Below are 19259 nucleotides of genomic sequence, written 5' to 3' on the forward strand. Positions count from 1 at the left end.
CATAACCCAGTTTGCTATCATTTAAAAAAAAAAAAAAAACCAAACAACCAAACCTAAAAAAAAACCACATTCCCCATTCAAATAAGGAACACAGCTAAGTATCCTCATATCTTTCTCAAAAGTTAGTGAATCATGCAATTTATATCAGGGATTGTTTCTTGCAACAGGGATTTGCCTTTAATAGAGACTCTGCTGAGAGCTGCAACAAAATGCAGTTTCTCTCTTGGTGTGCAGCTCTTAAGCTTGATAACCCACAGGCGAGAAAAAAAATCTTCTAAGTGCTTTTTACTTGTGTACACCCACATAGCTATCCACATCTACCGAATACTTTCTTGATGAACTTAAACTACTGAAACAATATTAAAAGCACATTTATGTAACTACTGCATGTAGATCCCACAAATTTAGTCTGGTACATTTACATAACATAACAGTCACAACACACTTTCATATAAGAAACAAGAAATGCCACTTATATTCATTTCTTTGTTTCACATTGGAAAGTATGAAGAAGGTGGATTTCATGTCACAAACTAAAGAGCTAAATCTTTAAAAAAAAAAAAAAATTATAAATGGATGCAAACCAACTCCTCTGAGACTCAGTAGGCACCAGAGGTCAGTCCTGCAGCATGACTCACCGGGACTGCCTGTCCATGCTCTCCACCCTGAGCTCCTCCCAGCGGGAGTTCAGCAGCAGCATTTGCTCCTGGATCTCCAACTCCTCTTCAGGTGACAGATTTCCCTGGGCCACCAGCTGGTTTCCAGCCTGCAGAACACTGCCCACGCTGCTCTGGTGTGCGGTCAGTTCCATCATAAAACCCTGGAAAGGGTACAACCAACCTCATCACCGTGATCTGTGAGCTCCTACATGAGTTTATGAATTTGTAAATGTCCTAAACTTTGTCATGTTTGAAACAGCGCTGCAGAATGAGCTGGCACCATCAAACACACACAAGCATGGCAGACCTGTTCCTCTCTATGACAGAAGATTCTTCATGACCTACAAAAGTTTTGGAGCCAGTAAAAATAGCTTTTCCTTCTCAACTGGCTCTAACTACCTCAGAGAAAAAGCTGTTTGTAATAAGACAGCCTTTGAACAAATGTGTTAATAAAATAAAACAGAAGTTTTATTAAAACAAAAGAAAGCAAAGAAAAGTTAATTGAGTTACTATTAAAAATTCACACATTTACTATAAATCCAGAACACCTCTTCCTTTGGCTCCCAGTGTCAAAAAACTGTAGCACAAGGGGAAAAAATATCTTCATATTAATCAGCACTCAGATTTTAAATTCAGCTGTGTACAGTAAACTGTCACAGGAGAAAACTAAAACATCTAACATGACACTTGAAAATCTTAGCAACATTAGAACATTTGTTCAGACTTGGAATAGAACCCAAACAAAATAATTTGGAAACAAGAATAATTTGGAAGCAACAATACATATTTCTGAAATAAAGTATGCTAATCATGACTGGGAGACCACTAAATTAAATTGACATGAATATCAATTTCAGCATTGCCCTTATTTAACAGCAAGTGACATAAGGCTGACCAGGCTTTTTAGTAGTTGGCAGAAGAGAAGCACAAATCAGCCTGGATCAGACTTTCTTTGTATTATAGACACCAGTGAGCCAGCCACTGAAAGCTGATTAAAAAAAAAAAAAAAATACATTAAAGTTTCAAAGCATGTTCCACTGTAAGGTCTCCTAAAAAGATCTATTCACCTTCATGAAGATATTCTTTGTCAACAAAAAACCCACAAAAAACAACCAACCACACACCAAAAAAACCCCACACAAACGACCACCACATACATTCAGAGGTGCTTTCAATTTAGAAAAAGCACATCAAAAGAAACAGAATGGCAGATTTTGGATAAGGACTAGGAAGTTCTGCAGCTCGCACACACACACATACACAAAAAAAAAACCAAACCACACCACAACAAATTAATTTTCAAGAGAAGCTTACTTCATGGGTGGAAAATTGTTCTTTGACTTCCTCAACATCACCAGATATTTCCTCCTGTTCCCGAAATGCATCCTCAGCCAACAGCAACCACGTGAGAACTTCTTCCAGAGCAACCTGGTAGCTATCCAAGTCCATATCCACCTCTGTCACTGTGCTGGGAGTCTCTGCTCTAGATCTGCCCTGCTCTTCTTCAAGTGCTACAGCCTAGGCAGCCAAGGGAAAAGCAATGTCTTAGAAGGGCACAGAAGATTCCTTCCCAAATGATTGTAAAAACAGAACAGCTAAGATCCCTTTCAATGCTTCCTAAAAATGTTAAAAGTAATCACTGGGTACATTTTAACAAGAAGGGCCACAGTCACCACTACTGAACTTTCATTTTAAAATAACCAACCTGTATAGAAAAGACAACTTAACAGTGGACCTCACATCCAAAGAAAAACCCATCACTACCACCGCCACAAGTCCTGGGGCAAACTCTGTTAAAGATTTTGGGCCACCCTCTCCAGCTTGCCAAGACAAGTAAGAAACAGAAGAAGGAAGCACAGCACAGATGGAACTTTATACCTCAGCACACAGGATTTTGTACATGAATCAGGAAAGGGGGAAAAGGAAGACAGAATTACTCAAGTCAATCACAAAGAATATGCTACAATTTTTTCCTATTTTCCCAACTGTGTTGCCCAAGATAGAAGACATGTCCCAGAGATAACTGACAAGCCTGAAGACCAGCTAAAAATACAAGTCAAGAAATGCCAGGCAGACTTTGCTGACAAACACACCTGCTGCAAATTGAACTCTCCATCCTCACACTCCTGCTTGTATCTCCTGGGAAGGGTCTCCACCTCCCGGATGTCTTCCATAGTGACTTGTTTAGGAAGGACCTCAAACAAAGAGGTTAAATACATAATAATAGACTTTTTGTCTGGAAGCTGTACAGCAACATCTGCATCAAAAAGATAAAATATGGGGAAAATAAATGAAGCTGCTGCTTTCCTAAATCAATAATTAGAATGCAGTTAAGACTTTACATATAGTGTAAACCCCAGGTTCTGTTAAGTAGCCTTGAGTAAGCTTAAGTTAAAAGGCTAGGTTTGAGACGTTGAAGGTAGTATGAAAGAAAAAAAATTTAAAAATAGGATCTCTACACTTAGAGGTGAATTCACATTAAAAGGCATGATGTTTTCACATTAAAAGGCATGATGTTTTTGAAAAGCCCAAACTTGAAATTACTAAGGAAGAAAAAACTCTTTGGGGAAAATTATTCTGGAGCATCTCCCAAGCAAAAATGCAGTCCAGGGACAGTATCCTGCACAAACAAACATTTCCACTTAGGCTCTATCCCCACTCCCAGCATTGGTCAGTTCATTTCCTCACTTTTCATATGGAAGATTTTCACCAACTTATCTCTCTATTTATGAGTGCTACCCATTCAACTCTTTAATTAAAAAAAAAAAAAAAAAAAAAAAAAGAAGATGGTGCTTGAATCTGTAAAGTCTGAGATCTTGTCTTACAGAATGAATCTTTGGAGGCTCACTTCAAAGCAGAGTGACAGCTCAGAACTATAAAAGGAGCCAGAAAATTTTCCTGGTAAGCATTCCTACATGGTATGCACTCACAACACCAGCAGCTACTGTGTCTCAATGTATGTAGAAAAAACGAAAGATCATGAGCTCTTAACAGTATTCCGCTCTACATAATGCTCTACTTCACCTGAAAAACACAGACCCTTGTGTAAGAACACCTACCTAAAATAAAACAAAGCCAGGGAACCAACTTCACCTTCTGTATACCGCTTCTGAATGGTAAAGTCATTCTGAACCTTAATATTCAAGCCGCCAAAGCATATGCCTGCACAGACATACCCTTAACCCTGCAAGTTATATTCTTTTAAACACAAATTTAAGAGCTTGAACCAGAAAACCACTGCACAAAACTGCTGGAATTTGTGTTCATAGTAAATATGAATAGAAGATATTTCTTTCAAAAGAGCTCAAAAAAAAAAGCTTCTGGTCAATCAAAATATCCATATCCCACCTTCAGGATCCAACAGTTTCTCAATTCCTAAGTGGTTCTTGGCTATGCTGAAAGCATGTTCCAGTCTCTCAACTGAGGACATCTTTATAACTTTATCCCAGCTGAAAAGTTCAGGTCTAAAAGTAAAGACAAAACAGGAAAGAAAACAGTAAATTTTATTTGAACAAAAAATTCCTTACCACGCAGAATATGAAGTTATGGATATGAAGGTAGCTACCTAAGTAAAATAAGCATGCACAAACACAAAATATAAACATAAGTGCATATAAACAAATGCATAAATATAAATATATGTTTTCTTTTTAGTAGTGAAAATCCTGCAATCACAAATAAATTACCAGACTGCGTATCTGCAGCAACATGCCCCTTCTGTTGTATGTATTCTACACATACGTTGACTACAAGAGGAGATTAAATACTACTATCAAGAAAATAAACTGTGTTTAAAATTTATTCCAGAACCAGTTTTCTTCAGCTGTTTCTTTCACAGCATTACTGTTATTACATGCTTTCTGCATCAGGCTATCCTGGGTAATCAAGTGTCACTCTGTTCCTGGAGAGACTTGTTCCAAACTTGTGATGTGGCTCAGCAGACCACCCTAGACCATCAGAGCCAGGAGCAGCAGCAGTCTCCACCCCTGCTCGCTCACACCACCTTTTTCCCCATTAAAAAAAAAAAAAAAAAAAAAAATTCCCATCACAAGTGCTCATAAGAGCCATGATGAAAATAAGGCCAAAAAGTTGATCAGTTTACAGTGTCAGCAGCCTCCATCTCACACCAGCATTAACCAAACCAAATCTCCAGTCCAGTGCACCCAAAACATTCTGGCAGGTCTCAAGGAGCATGGAGCAGGAAGCAGAGTCAGCAGTGATACCTACACCAACAGGGCATGAGCAGCCCAGCGCAGCAGCAGCACAGCAGGAAGACTATAGAGCCATTAAAATACTTGCCATTCCCTTCTAACAGTGGCTTCTCATTAAAACACTGCTACTGATTCTGAGCTTTATAGAACTTGGGGAGGAAGATATGGGCTTGCCTTTAATTCTTTTAATACTTAATTCAGTTGTAAATTGACCTGAGATTATCTTTTAAATTAAATCTGTCAAGTCATTACACTTTGTGAAACAGGAAGGCCATAAGACAGCAGGGTCTGAGAAACAAAAAGCCAGAGGAAGGTGCAGTGAGCAGCGAACAGAGATATGCAGAGAACCATACAGAAGCTAGTAGAATACTGTACCTCCATGCACAAAGCAACAAGGATAACTACAGATTCACATAAAGCTTTAGCAAAGACTCTTCACTTTGAAAATGACATTGCAACAGGCATACTGCATACGCACTACCTGCACGCTGCCGTAGTAGCACAAATTTCAATATGATGCAATCTAGGTATTTACCTATGACCAAGAAAACTGTACCAAAGAGCAGAATTTTTTACAAAGTTAATAGATACTATAGCCAAGAGGTAACACTGCTAACAATTGTTGATAGATATATAAAGAGAAAAGCAAGCTACTAAACCTCATAATGGGATCCACAAAAATTCTCATATATGATGTGTCATATTAAGCTAAATTAAAAAAGCAATATTGAAAAAGACCCTTAGGCAGGGAAGCACTAGTGCCTGGGTAAGCAAAATAGCCTTGTTGTCCTACCACTTCTGCAACCTGCCTCAAACACCTTGTTCCTCACAAATGCCCTTTAAAGCATCTCTTTCAAAGCCAACCTAAATTTAAACCCAGCTCAAGATTTCTCAGAAGAGTAGGGAAAATGGTGCTTCCTTGGCTAAAGGGCTTGTGCCCAGGGACCACAAAGCTGAATTCTGATGTGCTGGCAGCTGCCAGGCTCCCAGGAAGAGGGAATAAAAGGCTCAAAGATCAACAAAACCAGGTAACAGAAATTTTGGGAAGCCAGAGACAAAAGCACAGTTACTCAGTTAGGTTAAAGTTTTCAGCAGGGGCTTTTGCTACTTTAACAGTGCTCTAAAGAGGGCAGAGCTCTTCAGATCCCACAAAGCCCAAGCACATAGTCACAACACATAAGGACAACAAACAGCCTGAAGCCAATTTTGCTAACTCTCTCCCCCTGCTTCCCTCAGGTCACCTAGATCTCTTGTGCTTCTAAAGCTGGCCCTCTCTCCATCATAAAGCTTCACACATTCAGCAGCAGAGCTATGCCACTACAGCCAATTATACCAATATGAAAACCACCAGTACAGCATAAACCATTCAGAGAAGATGCTTCTGCTAAACTCCAGAGACCTTTGGTAGTATTGCTCCGACCTTACAGAACAGTGCTTCCAAACTTTCAGGGGTCCTCAGTGTGGTGCAGGCATTTTCCATGCATCCATGCAGGCTGAACACAAGCCAGCTCTGGTCTAGAAGGCGCACAGGTGTCAGGGCAGACCCATCCTGAAGCCAGCAAGCCTGACACAGAGCCTGTCATTTCAGTCAGCACGGACCACCAAATAGGCACTTAAGAACAGAGAACAGCAGGCTCAAAGTGATCATATGCTTTTGCGAACACTTCATATCTGCTGGGTATAAATATTCAGGGTGTTTTGTAAAGCATTTGCCATGTCAGATATCTGGTGGCCAGGGGGTCTGGTTAAATTCTAGACGTTATCATACCATTACAGTGTTAAAATGGTTATTTACGGTTAAGAACAGCCAGCCCTTGCAAAGCAATGAGCTGACTTCTCTTAAAGTACGCTGGATTAGAATGGATCACCCAGAAGTAGACCTCAAAGAAAAGTTTTAAAAAAATGTAAAGTAAGTAGGTATAAAAGTTTCATAGGAATCTGTAAAGACTATTTCTTTAAACTACCAAAGAGTTCTACAAAATCAGAAAGAACACAAAAGATCTTTTCAAAGAAGCTTTAGCACCATTCCTTATAAAGTATAATGAACAAACTAGCGAATACTCTACAATACCTGAAGAATTCTATTATTCTTTGATTCTTCTGCTCAACGGTTGTCCTGAAAACTGTATACACTGCCTTTCATGCACGGTATATTAAAAACCTAAGAAAAGGTACGGTCTGTCTTATTTCTTCGTTCTGAAGCTTCTGTATCTTCCTACTCAAAATACGGCAAACTGACTGAAGAAAGGTTTCCTTTGGCAGAGGAGGGAGGGCAGGAGGATGTACAGCGGGGCGGAGGTGGTCAACCCCCCCTGCAGAGACCCGTTCAGTGTGCTTGCTGTGTAATGCATACTAAGTGGGATGTAAATCCACTGCAATTAGCAAGTGTGTATGCACGTACAGGAACCAAGTGTTACACTGCTGCCTTGGCTCCATCCTTTGTAAGGCTCTGGCAATATCCCTCCACTGTTATCGTTACCACAAAAAAAAAAAAAAAAAATTAAAACCCGAAAGAAAAAACCCAAACCAAAAACACCACATGAATCAGCAAAACAGGCTAGGAGCTGTCAAATACTCAAGCATGAAAACATGGGGAAAAAGCTGTTTACTTCACTAGGTTTAAGATAAGCTGTTTGCTGCTTACTTGTGTCTATGGATGACAGCATTAAAGGCAAGTCCATCCGCCCAGCTTGTGGTGAAGTTCAGAACATTGACCTGACTATAAGGTCTTGTGGACTGCCGAACCCAGCTCAGCAGGATCTTCTCACTGTTGGTCTGCTGCAAATCTGACATGATGTTCTTCATGACATCCTTCACCTGCAAGACAGCAGAAACTACACGTTACAGACATGTTCTCTACTTTTCCCCGTTCCCAAAACATTTGAAGCAATAATTTCACAAATCATGAAAGGGTGTTTCCCATGAAAAGCTATGAATCAAACTAACTCCTCACATGAAATTTGGCAATACGAGCCTTCAGGCCATCTTTGCACTCTACTGATTATAAGAACCAGTAATGCTTCATGTAATGATGACACATTACTCTTACATTACAATCCTCCCCCTCTCTCAGTGCTGCCTACAGTAAGTGTGGAGTATAGTATTTCTCACTGCTCTGTGCTGCGGTTCCACCAGTAAGCAAACCTAAAAAATACGGTTTTCTGCAAAAAAAGGGTATCTGCTCAGCCAACAAAGTAGTTTACTGTTGGGGTACTATGCATAAGCATCTGACAAAGTCTCCCCAAGTGAATTCAATGATCCTCCCAGGTACCTGGATAAATCAGGAGCAATTCAATCTGTAAGACTGAGAAACGAACCTATGAAGGAGCATGTAAGACGCAAGCCCAACACGGCTACCTGGACAGTAAAAAATGACCTGCTAACAGAAGTGCAAAAAAGCCTTGAGAAAGGAACACAAAATGCTTCAGCCTAAAAAGCCTCTCTGTAATTAACACCTGCAAGAACTAAACTAAGAGGCTGAGTACAACTGAGCATATACGAGAATACGTATCGCGGGAGGCAGCCCATAGACAAAGATTAGAAACCAAACACCGGCCTGCCTTTGTTTATCAGCCCAAAATAGAAGCAGTATTTTCCATCACCAAAACCCCAAGAAATTTTGTGAGAATCCCTGCAGACTGATGCACACTATTCCTGGAAAGGAAGAGATCTCACAGCAGCTTCTCACCTGCCAGTGCAAAATAATGCTCCACAGCAGCCCCAGTGTCAGCTTGTGATTTCCATCAACGATGTCAGTTCCTCCAATATTCACCAACTCCACCTGGAGAGGTTGGATCAACTCTATATTAAACACTTATCACAGCTTCAAATCACAACCCCACCCCATTTATTGGCTGTCTACCCACATTTTATCAAACACCCTGATACAAATAGTAGTTGGAAAGAGACCACTGGAGACTACAGAGTACTATATCTGCACTTGTCACAACAACTGCTTAAATAACACGACTGAAGATGGCACCAAAGAAGATACTCCACTCAAAGAGTTTTTATCCTCTCCTCTGATATACAGATGCAGACCGGCAGTTACAACTTGCCAATAGAAATGCAGACATGAAGGGTCAAATATTAATAAAAACAAAAGTTAAGCAGTCCTGCTCCCAGACACAATCAGAGATATTATAGAACCACGAAAACTCTGTAATTAAGAACAGGTTTGTCCTTTGCATGAACCAACAATCCCAATCCCAATGGGACAAGTTTATACAAGGAGATGAAAAGCTCAAGGGAAAAAGTAAAATTTTCACATTTCCTATATGCATAGGACCCCACACACTCTGTGATGGTCTAATTGAGATCGCTAAAAAGATAAAAACACAGAGAGACAAGGAGATTACTTTAGTAAGCAATAAGGTAGGAGACACTACCTGCTTCTGCATCAAGTATTCAGCCCTCAGAAGCAAAGTTTAGAGCACACTACCAAATACTCACTCGGTGCTACTTTAGAGTCTGAACTGAACTGGGGCATCAAGTCTCCATTCAGCCAACACAGCAAGCGGCACTGAACCCCCTTCTGGGGGGAACCAACAGCAGCACAGTGCATCAGTCACCACCACACCTATGGAGATGGCGCTAGGAACAGCTGCCTGTGGCAGGTGAGACGGGTACCTCCCTGGGTGTATGTACACATACAGCAGGTGCCGCAACACACTCCCACGCAGGGCAGATGGCAGGGCTTCATTCTTGCAAATAACCTGAGCCAGGAGCATCCTCCAGCCCTGGGGCAAGTGACACAATGCATTTCACTTTGATGGGGAAGTTTTTAATTCCTTTCTTACCCCTGCTCCAAAACAGTGTTATCCACAGTGCCTACCATAAACACCTCCCAGCTTACACTAAGAATTGTATCTGGGCATTGCTTGGGATCAGAACTGGTCACAGAAACAAAACCTGTACCAAGGAGCTGGCTAGCAATTAAATAATACAGACAACCCACAGGACAGTAAAGGAGCCCATGCTCTGGCTCTCAGTGGATGTAGCCTGTAACAACAAAATAGACAAGAACAAAGTTGCACTTTGTTTTAGAGGTTATTGCTGACATGTAAGTATATAATGGTATTCCATTAATATTTTTCCTTTTAGCACACAATCAGGAATAGGTACAATTCTGCAAAATGTACTTGTAACCCCACTGCTTTCTGATATCATCTTGACAACTTTCAGTTCCCCATAGGTCTCTTGGTTAGGAGAATCAAATCAAAACTCTGTTGCAAGATAAACATGGAAAAAAATTATACTTCACAGGAATTACACTAAGAAAGCTTGTGAATTTGTGGATTGTCCTCTCCCTATTTTTACAGTAGCTTGAACAGAATCTTACAGCAATACTCTCTGCAAATACAAAGCATATATTTTAAGATAACTAAATTATACAGGCCAAAAGAATCACCAGTGTGGACCATTAAGCAACACACTGGAAAGTGCTTTAGAACACAAGGATCAGAAAGCAAGACTAAAGGTCAAGGTCACAAAAATAAAACAATTAAATTGCCAGATGTTTTTTCACTTGTAATAGAAGAAAAACAGTCCTAAGAATGGGTAACAATAAACACTTCACATTTTAATTGCACATCAATAACCATAATGCATTTCTCTTGCTATCTACACTATACATAAAAGAAAATAATCCACATGTCCATTTCTGTATTTTAATGATTCTGAGCTAAACCAGTGCTCTAAAGGATGCAACTGCACTCCTCTAGGATGGTGAGTGGATGACTGAGACATAAGTAAAGACAATTAATAAAATAAAGTTGACAGTAGACAGAGTACTACTGACAGAAGATTGATACTGGCTATATGCAATGACTTCCAGCAGAATTATTATTATTTAAAGCTTGGTCCACAAATCAAAAAAAGTTGAAATTCATTACTTAGAACCATTCCGCTCATCAGATAGATGAGGTTCACAGGATCACTTGAACATCTACACCCTAGACTTGTCTGATACTTGAATAATATATTTAAACACTTTTATAAATTATTTCTCAAGTTGAGAACATTATACAGTCCACAAATTCTCAGGCAACAGAACACAACTGCTTTTCAGTGGATGCCTTTTCATCTTAACACATACACACTTTCTAACAAAGTTAAGCAGTAGGTGTAAATCATGTACATGACCTTAACCTTCAGCTAACTATCGCCATCTGTTTACTTCTAGAAACTCAGATCCTGCCAGCTTAAGGATGAACTAATTATAATTCAACGTTGTTTCATTCATTATCTTCATAAAATAAAATAATTTCAAGCTGGAAAGACTCATTACTTATCCTTAGAAAAAAAGTTAGCATTTACAGTACCTCAAAGTAGAAAAAACCAAAACACCCACCACTTTGGCTGCTTCCTAGAAATATGACAGTAGTCCACCAACATGGAGGGGAAATTGCAGTATCATACAGCACCTTTGAATCATTCTTCAATCCACAGTTTGCATAACTATGTCAATGCCTTTTTGCATTAGATGTATTTTATTGCCAGAATGTTTTTATTAAGTTGTTTTAGTGCCCTGACATTCACAAATAGAAATGCTAACTATAGAACGTATACTTCTCAGGAATTGTTCTTCAGAGGAAGAATATTGCTTTATTCCAGCACTACTGGCTTCCAGGTAAACTATTATTGTTCTCATTTTTGTTAAAGAGGGATTGGCCTTTGTTTGCTTGTATGTTCATCTGATCAGGTACCATACCTCAAACTAGAAACACGCAATACAGAATTGACACAGAGCTGTCATGTCAAAGGAAAGATCCTCCTGGACATTGAGAGCAGGACACAGAAAAAAAGACACACAAGACCTGTCATACACTTACAGATTTTTGCACAAGTTATGCATCATCACTTGAAATTAGTTTTTTTGTCCCGCCAGGTTCACGAGCTATGCATAGAAGAGCTTCAAGCCACCTTTGCTTTTGGGAGCTGAACACATCTCACCAAAACAGTGTAGTTAATATCATTATTAAGTTAGCATTTTAAGATTTCACAAAACTAATAAAATTCTACATTAGATAAGGAAAACTGAGAACAATTTACCCATCTCACTGAAATCTCATTTTAGGTACCAAAAAAATCTTTATTCTCTGCATTTTGAACTCATTTACACACAGGAATAAATTTCACTGTCAGTCAAAAAATTGTGGGTAAACATGCTCACGTTGTTTTGATGCAAGACTTGCAGTACTCGGTTGACATTATTTAAGGCATGTACTCGTGTGGAACCTCGTTCTTTAGGCTGAAAAGAAAAAGTTACAATCTGTTCACATCAGAATTAACTTGACAGACCAAACGAAATAAGTGATAAAGCAAGCAACAGGAAATCTGTCTTAATTTTCTCCAGATTATTTTTTTTTAAAGTAGGAATAAAAGCCAGACAAATTCACCCACAATGTCAAAATTAAGACTGGTGAGAACATTATTCCTCAATTCAAGGCACAGGACAAGCCTTGGATTCAAAATGCTTTTCAGTTCATCTTTGGTAAATCCAGAACTTTTATTCCCAGCATCTGCAGAATTATAAACTGGCAATACAACAGCAAAGTGGGAGTTCCTGGGGAAAATCTGAGGGTTCTGAACGCTTGCCAGAGTAGTTGAAATTTTTTGGCTCCCAAGAGGGAACAAGCAGCAATTTGTTTTTCTGGCACTGAAAGCCTGCTAAACCTTTGCATACTGGGAAGAAGTTATACTTCCTGACTTTCCCTTCCTTTTAATATCGGGGGGGGGGGGGACACACCCACTGCAACTCTTGACAATACCTGCCACTCCATTTGCTTTTAATCACCATAATTTAACTCCTGTAGCAGAACATGGTCGTACTGTAAAAGCATGGAGCTGAACTTGGAACACTGTAATCAACAGAATTAGAAACCTAAAAACGCCTTTTGTCCTCAGTATACTTCAAATCAGACGACAAATCATTAGAAGTACTAGTGAAACGCATCTGTTTAAAAAGCAAGGCCAGCTTGCAAGGTGAAATTTTAAAAGGCTGAAGGTTCCCCATAAGGTCAATAAACAAATTTGAGCTTTATTATAAATAGTGTAATCAAGAATTTAATCCCAAGTGATGGCACAGGTTTCACCATGCCTCATGTATCTTCCTGAAGAGGCACCAGTGTTAGCAGGGGAAGAGTTTTCAGCCCTTTTATATCTAAATCACAAAGGATTTTTCAGTGGAGATGTAGACTTTTGCATTGCCTACCAGCTGTTCCCTTTTTTCTTTATGGGATGTTTCAGGAGCTTATTAGGAAAGGTCCACAGGTATCCAGCTGAAGGCTGCTCTTCCAGATCATCCAGATCCAGATCTTTAAAAGATCTCTTAAAAACATACACAACATGAACACCACCACTGGTTTTATGTGCTTTTCAGAACAGTGTGCTAACCCTCAGGAGAGGGTTACACAGCTACCTTCAGCCTGACCCTATATCCCATTAGTGGAGTTCATGGGACTTTCACTGGAGCTGTAGACAACAAGAACACACTACGAGCAGAATAGATTTTTAAATAAATTAAAATAATTTTTAAAATGACATGCTACAGGGTTGTGTGTTTCATTTATTTGTTGGTTGGTTGGTTGTTTTTTTAGTAAATGGGAACATGACTCCTACACATTTCTCTTACCAGAGGTTTCCCCGTCAGACCCTCCAAAAGGTCCAAAAGCTTCCTTCCATCTTTCAGATCTGTGAACATGTCCTTAACCGGGGGCTTCCCACTCTGCCAAAGACACAAAAGCAGTAATAAAAACAGTGTTTAAGCAAAACCTCCCTGAAAAAGGTAGTTTTTCCTTTATATCTGCTGGTGCTCTCTTACACAGATTAGTAGGTCAAAAGGTATAATATATATTGAACCAAATAAATTATTTTCTCTAGCTTGGAAAAATGAGCAAAATGTGAAACTCAGAGCTACCTTAAATCATACATTTCTAATATTCATTGTCTTTGGAGGTGGAGGGACTCTGCACAAGAATGGTGGTAGATGACAGGAGAATCACGTTAATCTTTTTCATGCTCCCTTTTAATCTCAGTACTTCTTGGACTCTAAGAAAGTTAACATGGGAAAGTGTTACAGAGCAGGAGGCAAAACCATGAGCAGCCAGCAACAAAGTAAATGCATTTCCTTTGTAATATTCACTTGCTGCCTGCCAGAAGATCAATTAAGCTACTGCTTTCGGTGTCCCTTTGAAGTGCCAATCTGAGAAAAAGAGATATTTTCTAAGAAATAACTAAAACTCCAATATCGTCTTTTTCTATCACCTTGGCTTTGTAACACTGCTGTTCAGAAAGAAGGCTGTCCAAGGCCTATCTTCCATGACATGAATTAGCTGGCATAGATCTCCTCTGCCTGCACTTAGCTTCTCCTGCCCTGACAGCTGATAGTAATTGCCAAATACTGGCTAAAATCAGAAAAAAAAAAAAAAAAAAAGAGCTGAACTGCCCACTGAACCCCATTTACTGGCAAATACCTGTTTTTCTCCAATATGTATATGGATTTTTCTTAGATGTCCAGTTTAATTATTAGATCTGATATTACTAAAACTATTCACAAGAAATCAGAGTTGAATAGCTGCAAAGGCATATTTTAATCTCCTGTACAGAAACATACCTATGTGTGTATCAGCCAGCTAAACAGTGGTGAGAATGATCATATAACTAAGGTCACTTCTTAAAAATACACAGATATTAGCCCAGTGTCTGATAATAAATTAGTTTTTCAATTAATTTTTCTGGAAAATTTATTCTCCAATTACTTTTACAAGTCATGCTTAAAAATGTGTATATGCACATGTTGACATATATGTAGGTAAAGGGTGTGGAAAGCTATGCAGCTGTCAGACCAATACCAAAATCGGGCTATTTGTTATCGAACATTGATATTTAACGTTCTGCCATGACATATTGCCACTTCCCGAGCCCAACTATAGCCCTTCTAGCACAGTAAGGAACAAGGCTTTCCTTACAGCGCATGCACTGTTCACAGATGATTCAGATGCTTCACTGCTGCACAGAAACTTAACCAAACCCTTAGAGCATGCTGGAGCAGAACGGGAATACCTAGAAGTAGATAAGGGAAACCTCTTGTACAGTCTATGGTGTATAACAGGAGGGGATGATCCACAGTGCAATTACCCCAGATGCCAGCAAAATTTGGTTCCAGTTTTGTTTGCATCGCCACAAGGAAAACATTAGAAGTAGGTTGGCGAGGGCATGGGGCCGTTGTTCATGCATCCAGAATAGCAGACAGGAGGAGCTAACAGGTTTCACTGGATGCAATGTCTCAAACACTCATTGTGAAAGCCAAAAAAGACCTGTTAAGTCATTCAAGTATAGGTCTCATGAGAGCACAGTACAGGGGAGAATCACCTCCCTCAGCTCGCTGGCCACACTTCTTTTTATGCAGCCCAGGATATGGCTGGTTTTCTGGGCTACAAGCGCACATTGCCATCTCATGTCAAATTCTTCATCCACCAGTATCCCAAAGTCCTTCTCTGCAGGGCTGCTCTCAATCCATTCTTTCCCCCATCTGTACTGATATTGGGGATTGCCCTGACGCAGGTGCAGGACCTTGTACTTGGCCTTGTTGAACTTCACGAGGTTCACATGAGCCAACTCCTGAAGCCTGGCAAGGTCTTTCCCGGTGGCATCCTTTCGCTCTTGCAAACTGGCTGCACCACTCAGTGTGTGGTGTCATCTGCAGACTTGCTGAGGGTGCACTCAAAGCCACCACATGTCACAGATTAAGATACTGAACACTACAGGTCGCCACATGAACCCCTGAGGGACACCGTTTGTTACTGATCTTCATTTAAACACCGAACAGTTGATCACAACTTGGGAGGCAGCCATCCAGCCAATTTCTTATCCACCTAACAGTCCATTCATCAAACCCACATCTCTCCAATTTAGCGACAAGGACACTGTGGGAGACAGTGTCAAAGGCCACACAGAAGTAAGGCCTTTCTAATTCTACAATTAATTCTATTTATACAATTAAAACAATGCACACATGTAACAGACTTAATACCAAAACTGAGAATGTAATAGCTATATAGCCTCAATAAATTTGCTGCCTTAAGACCAGAAGGGTTAAAAAAAAAAAAAAAAAAGAAAAGATTTGAATCTGCTGAAAAAGCAGAAAGATGCCTCATTTAATACAGTACAACAAGGGTGTCAAGAGCATACAGCTTTCATTCTTCGTTTCCCATCCCTTCACAAGCATGAAAACAGGCTGAATGACTTCCTGCTTTCAGTCATTCATTTGAACAGGTCATGGTATGTTCCAGCCCTACGCAACGTGCCCTGCTATGATGGTGGAAATAATTCAGATTCGCTTTCTCAGGAGAATGGTTTTTCAATTTCATTGGCCATCAGAGCACCACATCTTGCTGTCAGTTTAAAGAGTCAGCAGAAGAGTATTAAATCATTTATACAACCTAAGCTACTCCTTAGGTATTTTATTAAATATTTATTAATTTATTAATATTATTAAAGTTTATTAAAGTATCAACTATCCTCAGAGACACAGCAACATGCAAAGCCTCAGTATTTAGAGAACCCTAGCACAACGCTCTCTGTGGGAAGCCAAGCAGTTCACATGAAGCACTTCCACAAGCACAAGGTGACTGAAGTTGGCTAAGGGCTGCAGCACACACCCCGCCAAGCCCATCACCACCTCCACAGCAGCATACCTGTCAGGAAAGCTAGAAACCTGCTCCTCCAGCTTCCCACACCCACCTGAGGGACATGCAGGCACCTGGTGGCAGTGGCCACCCAGGCAGCCCCAGCTGTCCCATCAGGGCACAAAGCCAGCCCACAGTGCTGCTGCTGCAGTGGGAGCAGTGGCCGTGCACGGCTGCACCCTACTCTCCTCACGCTGCCTCCTCCCACCCGTGCATTTCCTCAACACCTGGACACACATTTCCACGCAGCATCTGCTGTCTGAGCCACACGTCTGCAATCGGGAACATCACTGCTCTGTCCTCCAGTGCATGGTGTAGCTTTCCTGAAAGCACTGCTTTTTCAGCAGTGGGGGATGTGAATGTTTTACACCCTGAGTCTGCACAGTTCTCCTGGTACGCAGCGTGTCCTTTTATACTATCTTTGTACTATAAACGGGACCCTGTTTTGTCTTTGACCCATTATCTGCCTCGTATTTGTACAGTGCTTAGCACAACGTGGGCTGCTCCTGGAGTACTTACCAACGCAACCGTGACCAACCGTTTCAGCAGTGAAAGCACTGCTTTCCTGGGATGCAGTGCTTCAGGAAGTCTTTTAATTTCCTTTTCCAGACACAGCAACTACATATCCCAGTTTACGACACCTATACGATTTGTTAAGTGCACTAAGCTTAGAAAGGGGCTGGAAAATAGTTTTATAAAATGGCAGCCCAAGGGATGGACCCATACATCCACTTCCCAAAAGTGGACAAGGAAAAGCTCTGGGGCAATGCTGGTAGAACGGCTATGCATGACTTCCTGCAAGAGGCACGGGCCAGCCCAGAGCCAGGCCAGGCTGCTGCCGTCACTGCCATCTGCTTGTGAAAAAGCAGAGGCAGAGCTCCATAGCTTCGCATGTAGCACCCACCACTGAGCCTAGAGGGACAGGCCGCTGTGGCAGCGCAGAAGCAACCTGGGATCCACAATACATGACCACTAAGGCACGACCTGAGCTTTTAGTCAGGGAGCCTAACCCAAACCAAGTTCCAGCAGGGCCAGGAACACTCCAAGCCCTGGCTCTGACCCACCACAGGGCACCTGATGGGCCCATGGAGGCAGGACTGCCCTAAGCCACACTGGGACGGAGCGGCCAGCACTGGGACCAGCTCTATGCTGGGGCAGACTGCTGCAGCAAGAGCCAGGGCTCTGGGAGGGAGCAGAAATCCAGGGTAAGGCACGGGGCTCTGCGTATTGCTTCCCCCGCCATCCCTGCCCACACCTACACCGCTCACTCCTAGCCTCCAGAAAGCAATCTGGCCTTCTGAAAAGAGCCTGTACCCACAGGTATACACACACACAAATAAATGTATGTATACATGCAGCATATAAACAGTGTATGTATTTCTCTCTCTCCGTAGAGTCCTGCCTGGTATACAGTATGCTAAACCAATCTCAATTTCTCCTTTTCAGAACTGACAGTATTTTACTCACTTTCTACATACTTAAAGACTACACAAAGATAAAGCAGTTCAGGCTCCGCCAGCATCCCATAAGGAGCAGCAGTCCATCGCTGAGCATAATGGATCAAGAAATCCAAGTATTTGCCTTCTAAGAGTGACAGTGACAAGCCATGCTGAGCCCTTCAGCAAGGGCAAACGGCTGGTCACGGTTGCGTTGGTAAGTACTCCCGGAGCAGCCCACGTTGTGCTAAGCACTGTACAAATACGAGGCAGATAATGGGTCAAGGACAAAACAGGGTCCCGTTTATAGTACAAAGATAGTATAAAAGGACACGCTGCGTACCAGGAGAACTGTGCCGACTCAGGGTGTAAAACATTCACACCCCCCACGCTGAACACTTACCAGTTAACAGAAGGTAGTTTTTCTCAGCTTTGCTTACATTTGCTGTGACAGCAAGAAGACACTGGCAGAAACCTCGTTCCCTCAGCCTGCCTGACAGGGCTTTGCCAGCAGAGCTGCACACACAGGGCTGCTGTAGCAGAGACAAGGGCTTGATAAGACAAACAAAAGAACAGAACAGAGGCAACGTTGGTTCCCCAGTGCTTTAAACTGGCACTGACAGCAAGAAAGGAGCTGATTCACTTCAGCGGGGGCTGGCATAAGGAAAAGAGGAAGAAAGAGGGAAGCGAAAGGAAGGCAGACCAAGAGAAAGGGAAGTAGAGAAATACAAGCTGGAGTCGGTGCATAAGCTGCTCTAGGCCTGCTCAGGCTGCTATAAGCTTCGCGTGGTGACACAGTTGTTAACCCACCACAGGGCTCACACACAAGGATCGGACCCAGATCTAATCAACCATGCTGTGTTTATTCCAATAAACATTTTGATGCCAGCCTTTATGCTAACATGAGGAGGGGAGGAAAGAGACAAAGAACATTTGCTAGCTATCCCACAGCAGAAAACACTTTTTCTGTTGATTCATCTCTCATGGGGCAGCAGCAGCAGCGGTTTCTGAAGGATCTTGGAGCTGGAGAACAGATGCTAGCCATATGTGGTAAGGCCAGTCACTGCGGACATCAGTTTTGCAAGTTCCAGCGAGACACCAGCAGGGTTTGAGGAGAGCCCATGCACAGCGATCTCCCTGCAGCCACAGGAGCCCTCACATGCCCGCTGGCAGACTTTCAGCCCCTCTACCTGGATCAGGTTTAAAAGGGTGACTCACACTTCCTTGTGTGCATCTAGCATTACTTGCAAAGAAGGGTCACCC

General features: G+C 41.5%; 1 protein-coding gene across 5 annotated transcripts in view; it reads right to left on the minus strand.

Annotated features, from left to right (window-relative positions):
* UTRN (utrophin) overlaps window positions 1–19259 on the minus strand; it is a 413274-nt gene that overhangs the window by 298800 nt on the left and 95215 nt on the right. For all 5 annotated transcript variants that reach the window (XM_037392250.1, XM_037392248.1, XM_037392249.1 and 2 more), the window contains 8 exons: window positions 13506–13598; window positions 12045–12122; window positions 8559–8651; window positions 7515–7687; window positions 4008–4123; window positions 2753–2916; window positions 1974–2177; window positions 639–820 (listed from right to left, as the gene is read on the minus strand). In XM_037392250.1, coding sequence (XP_037248147.1) covers window positions 639–820; window positions 1974–2177; window positions 2753–2916; window positions 4008–4123; window positions 7515–7687; window positions 8559–8651; window positions 12045–12122; window positions 13506–13574 — 1079 coding nt within the window. In that variant the 5' untranslated portion in view covers window positions 13575–13598. The remainder of the gene's footprint in view (window positions 1–638; window positions 821–1973; window positions 2178–2752; window positions 2917–4007; window positions 4124–7514; window positions 7688–8558; window positions 8652–12044; window positions 12123–13505; window positions 13599–19259) is intronic.

The sequence above is a fragment of the Falco rusticolus genome, chromosome 6 (genome assembly GCF_015220075.1).
Source record: "Falco rusticolus isolate bFalRus1 chromosome 6, bFalRus1.pri, whole genome shotgun sequence".
NCBI lineage: Eukaryota > Metazoa > Chordata > Aves > Falconiformes > Falconidae > Falco > Falco rusticolus.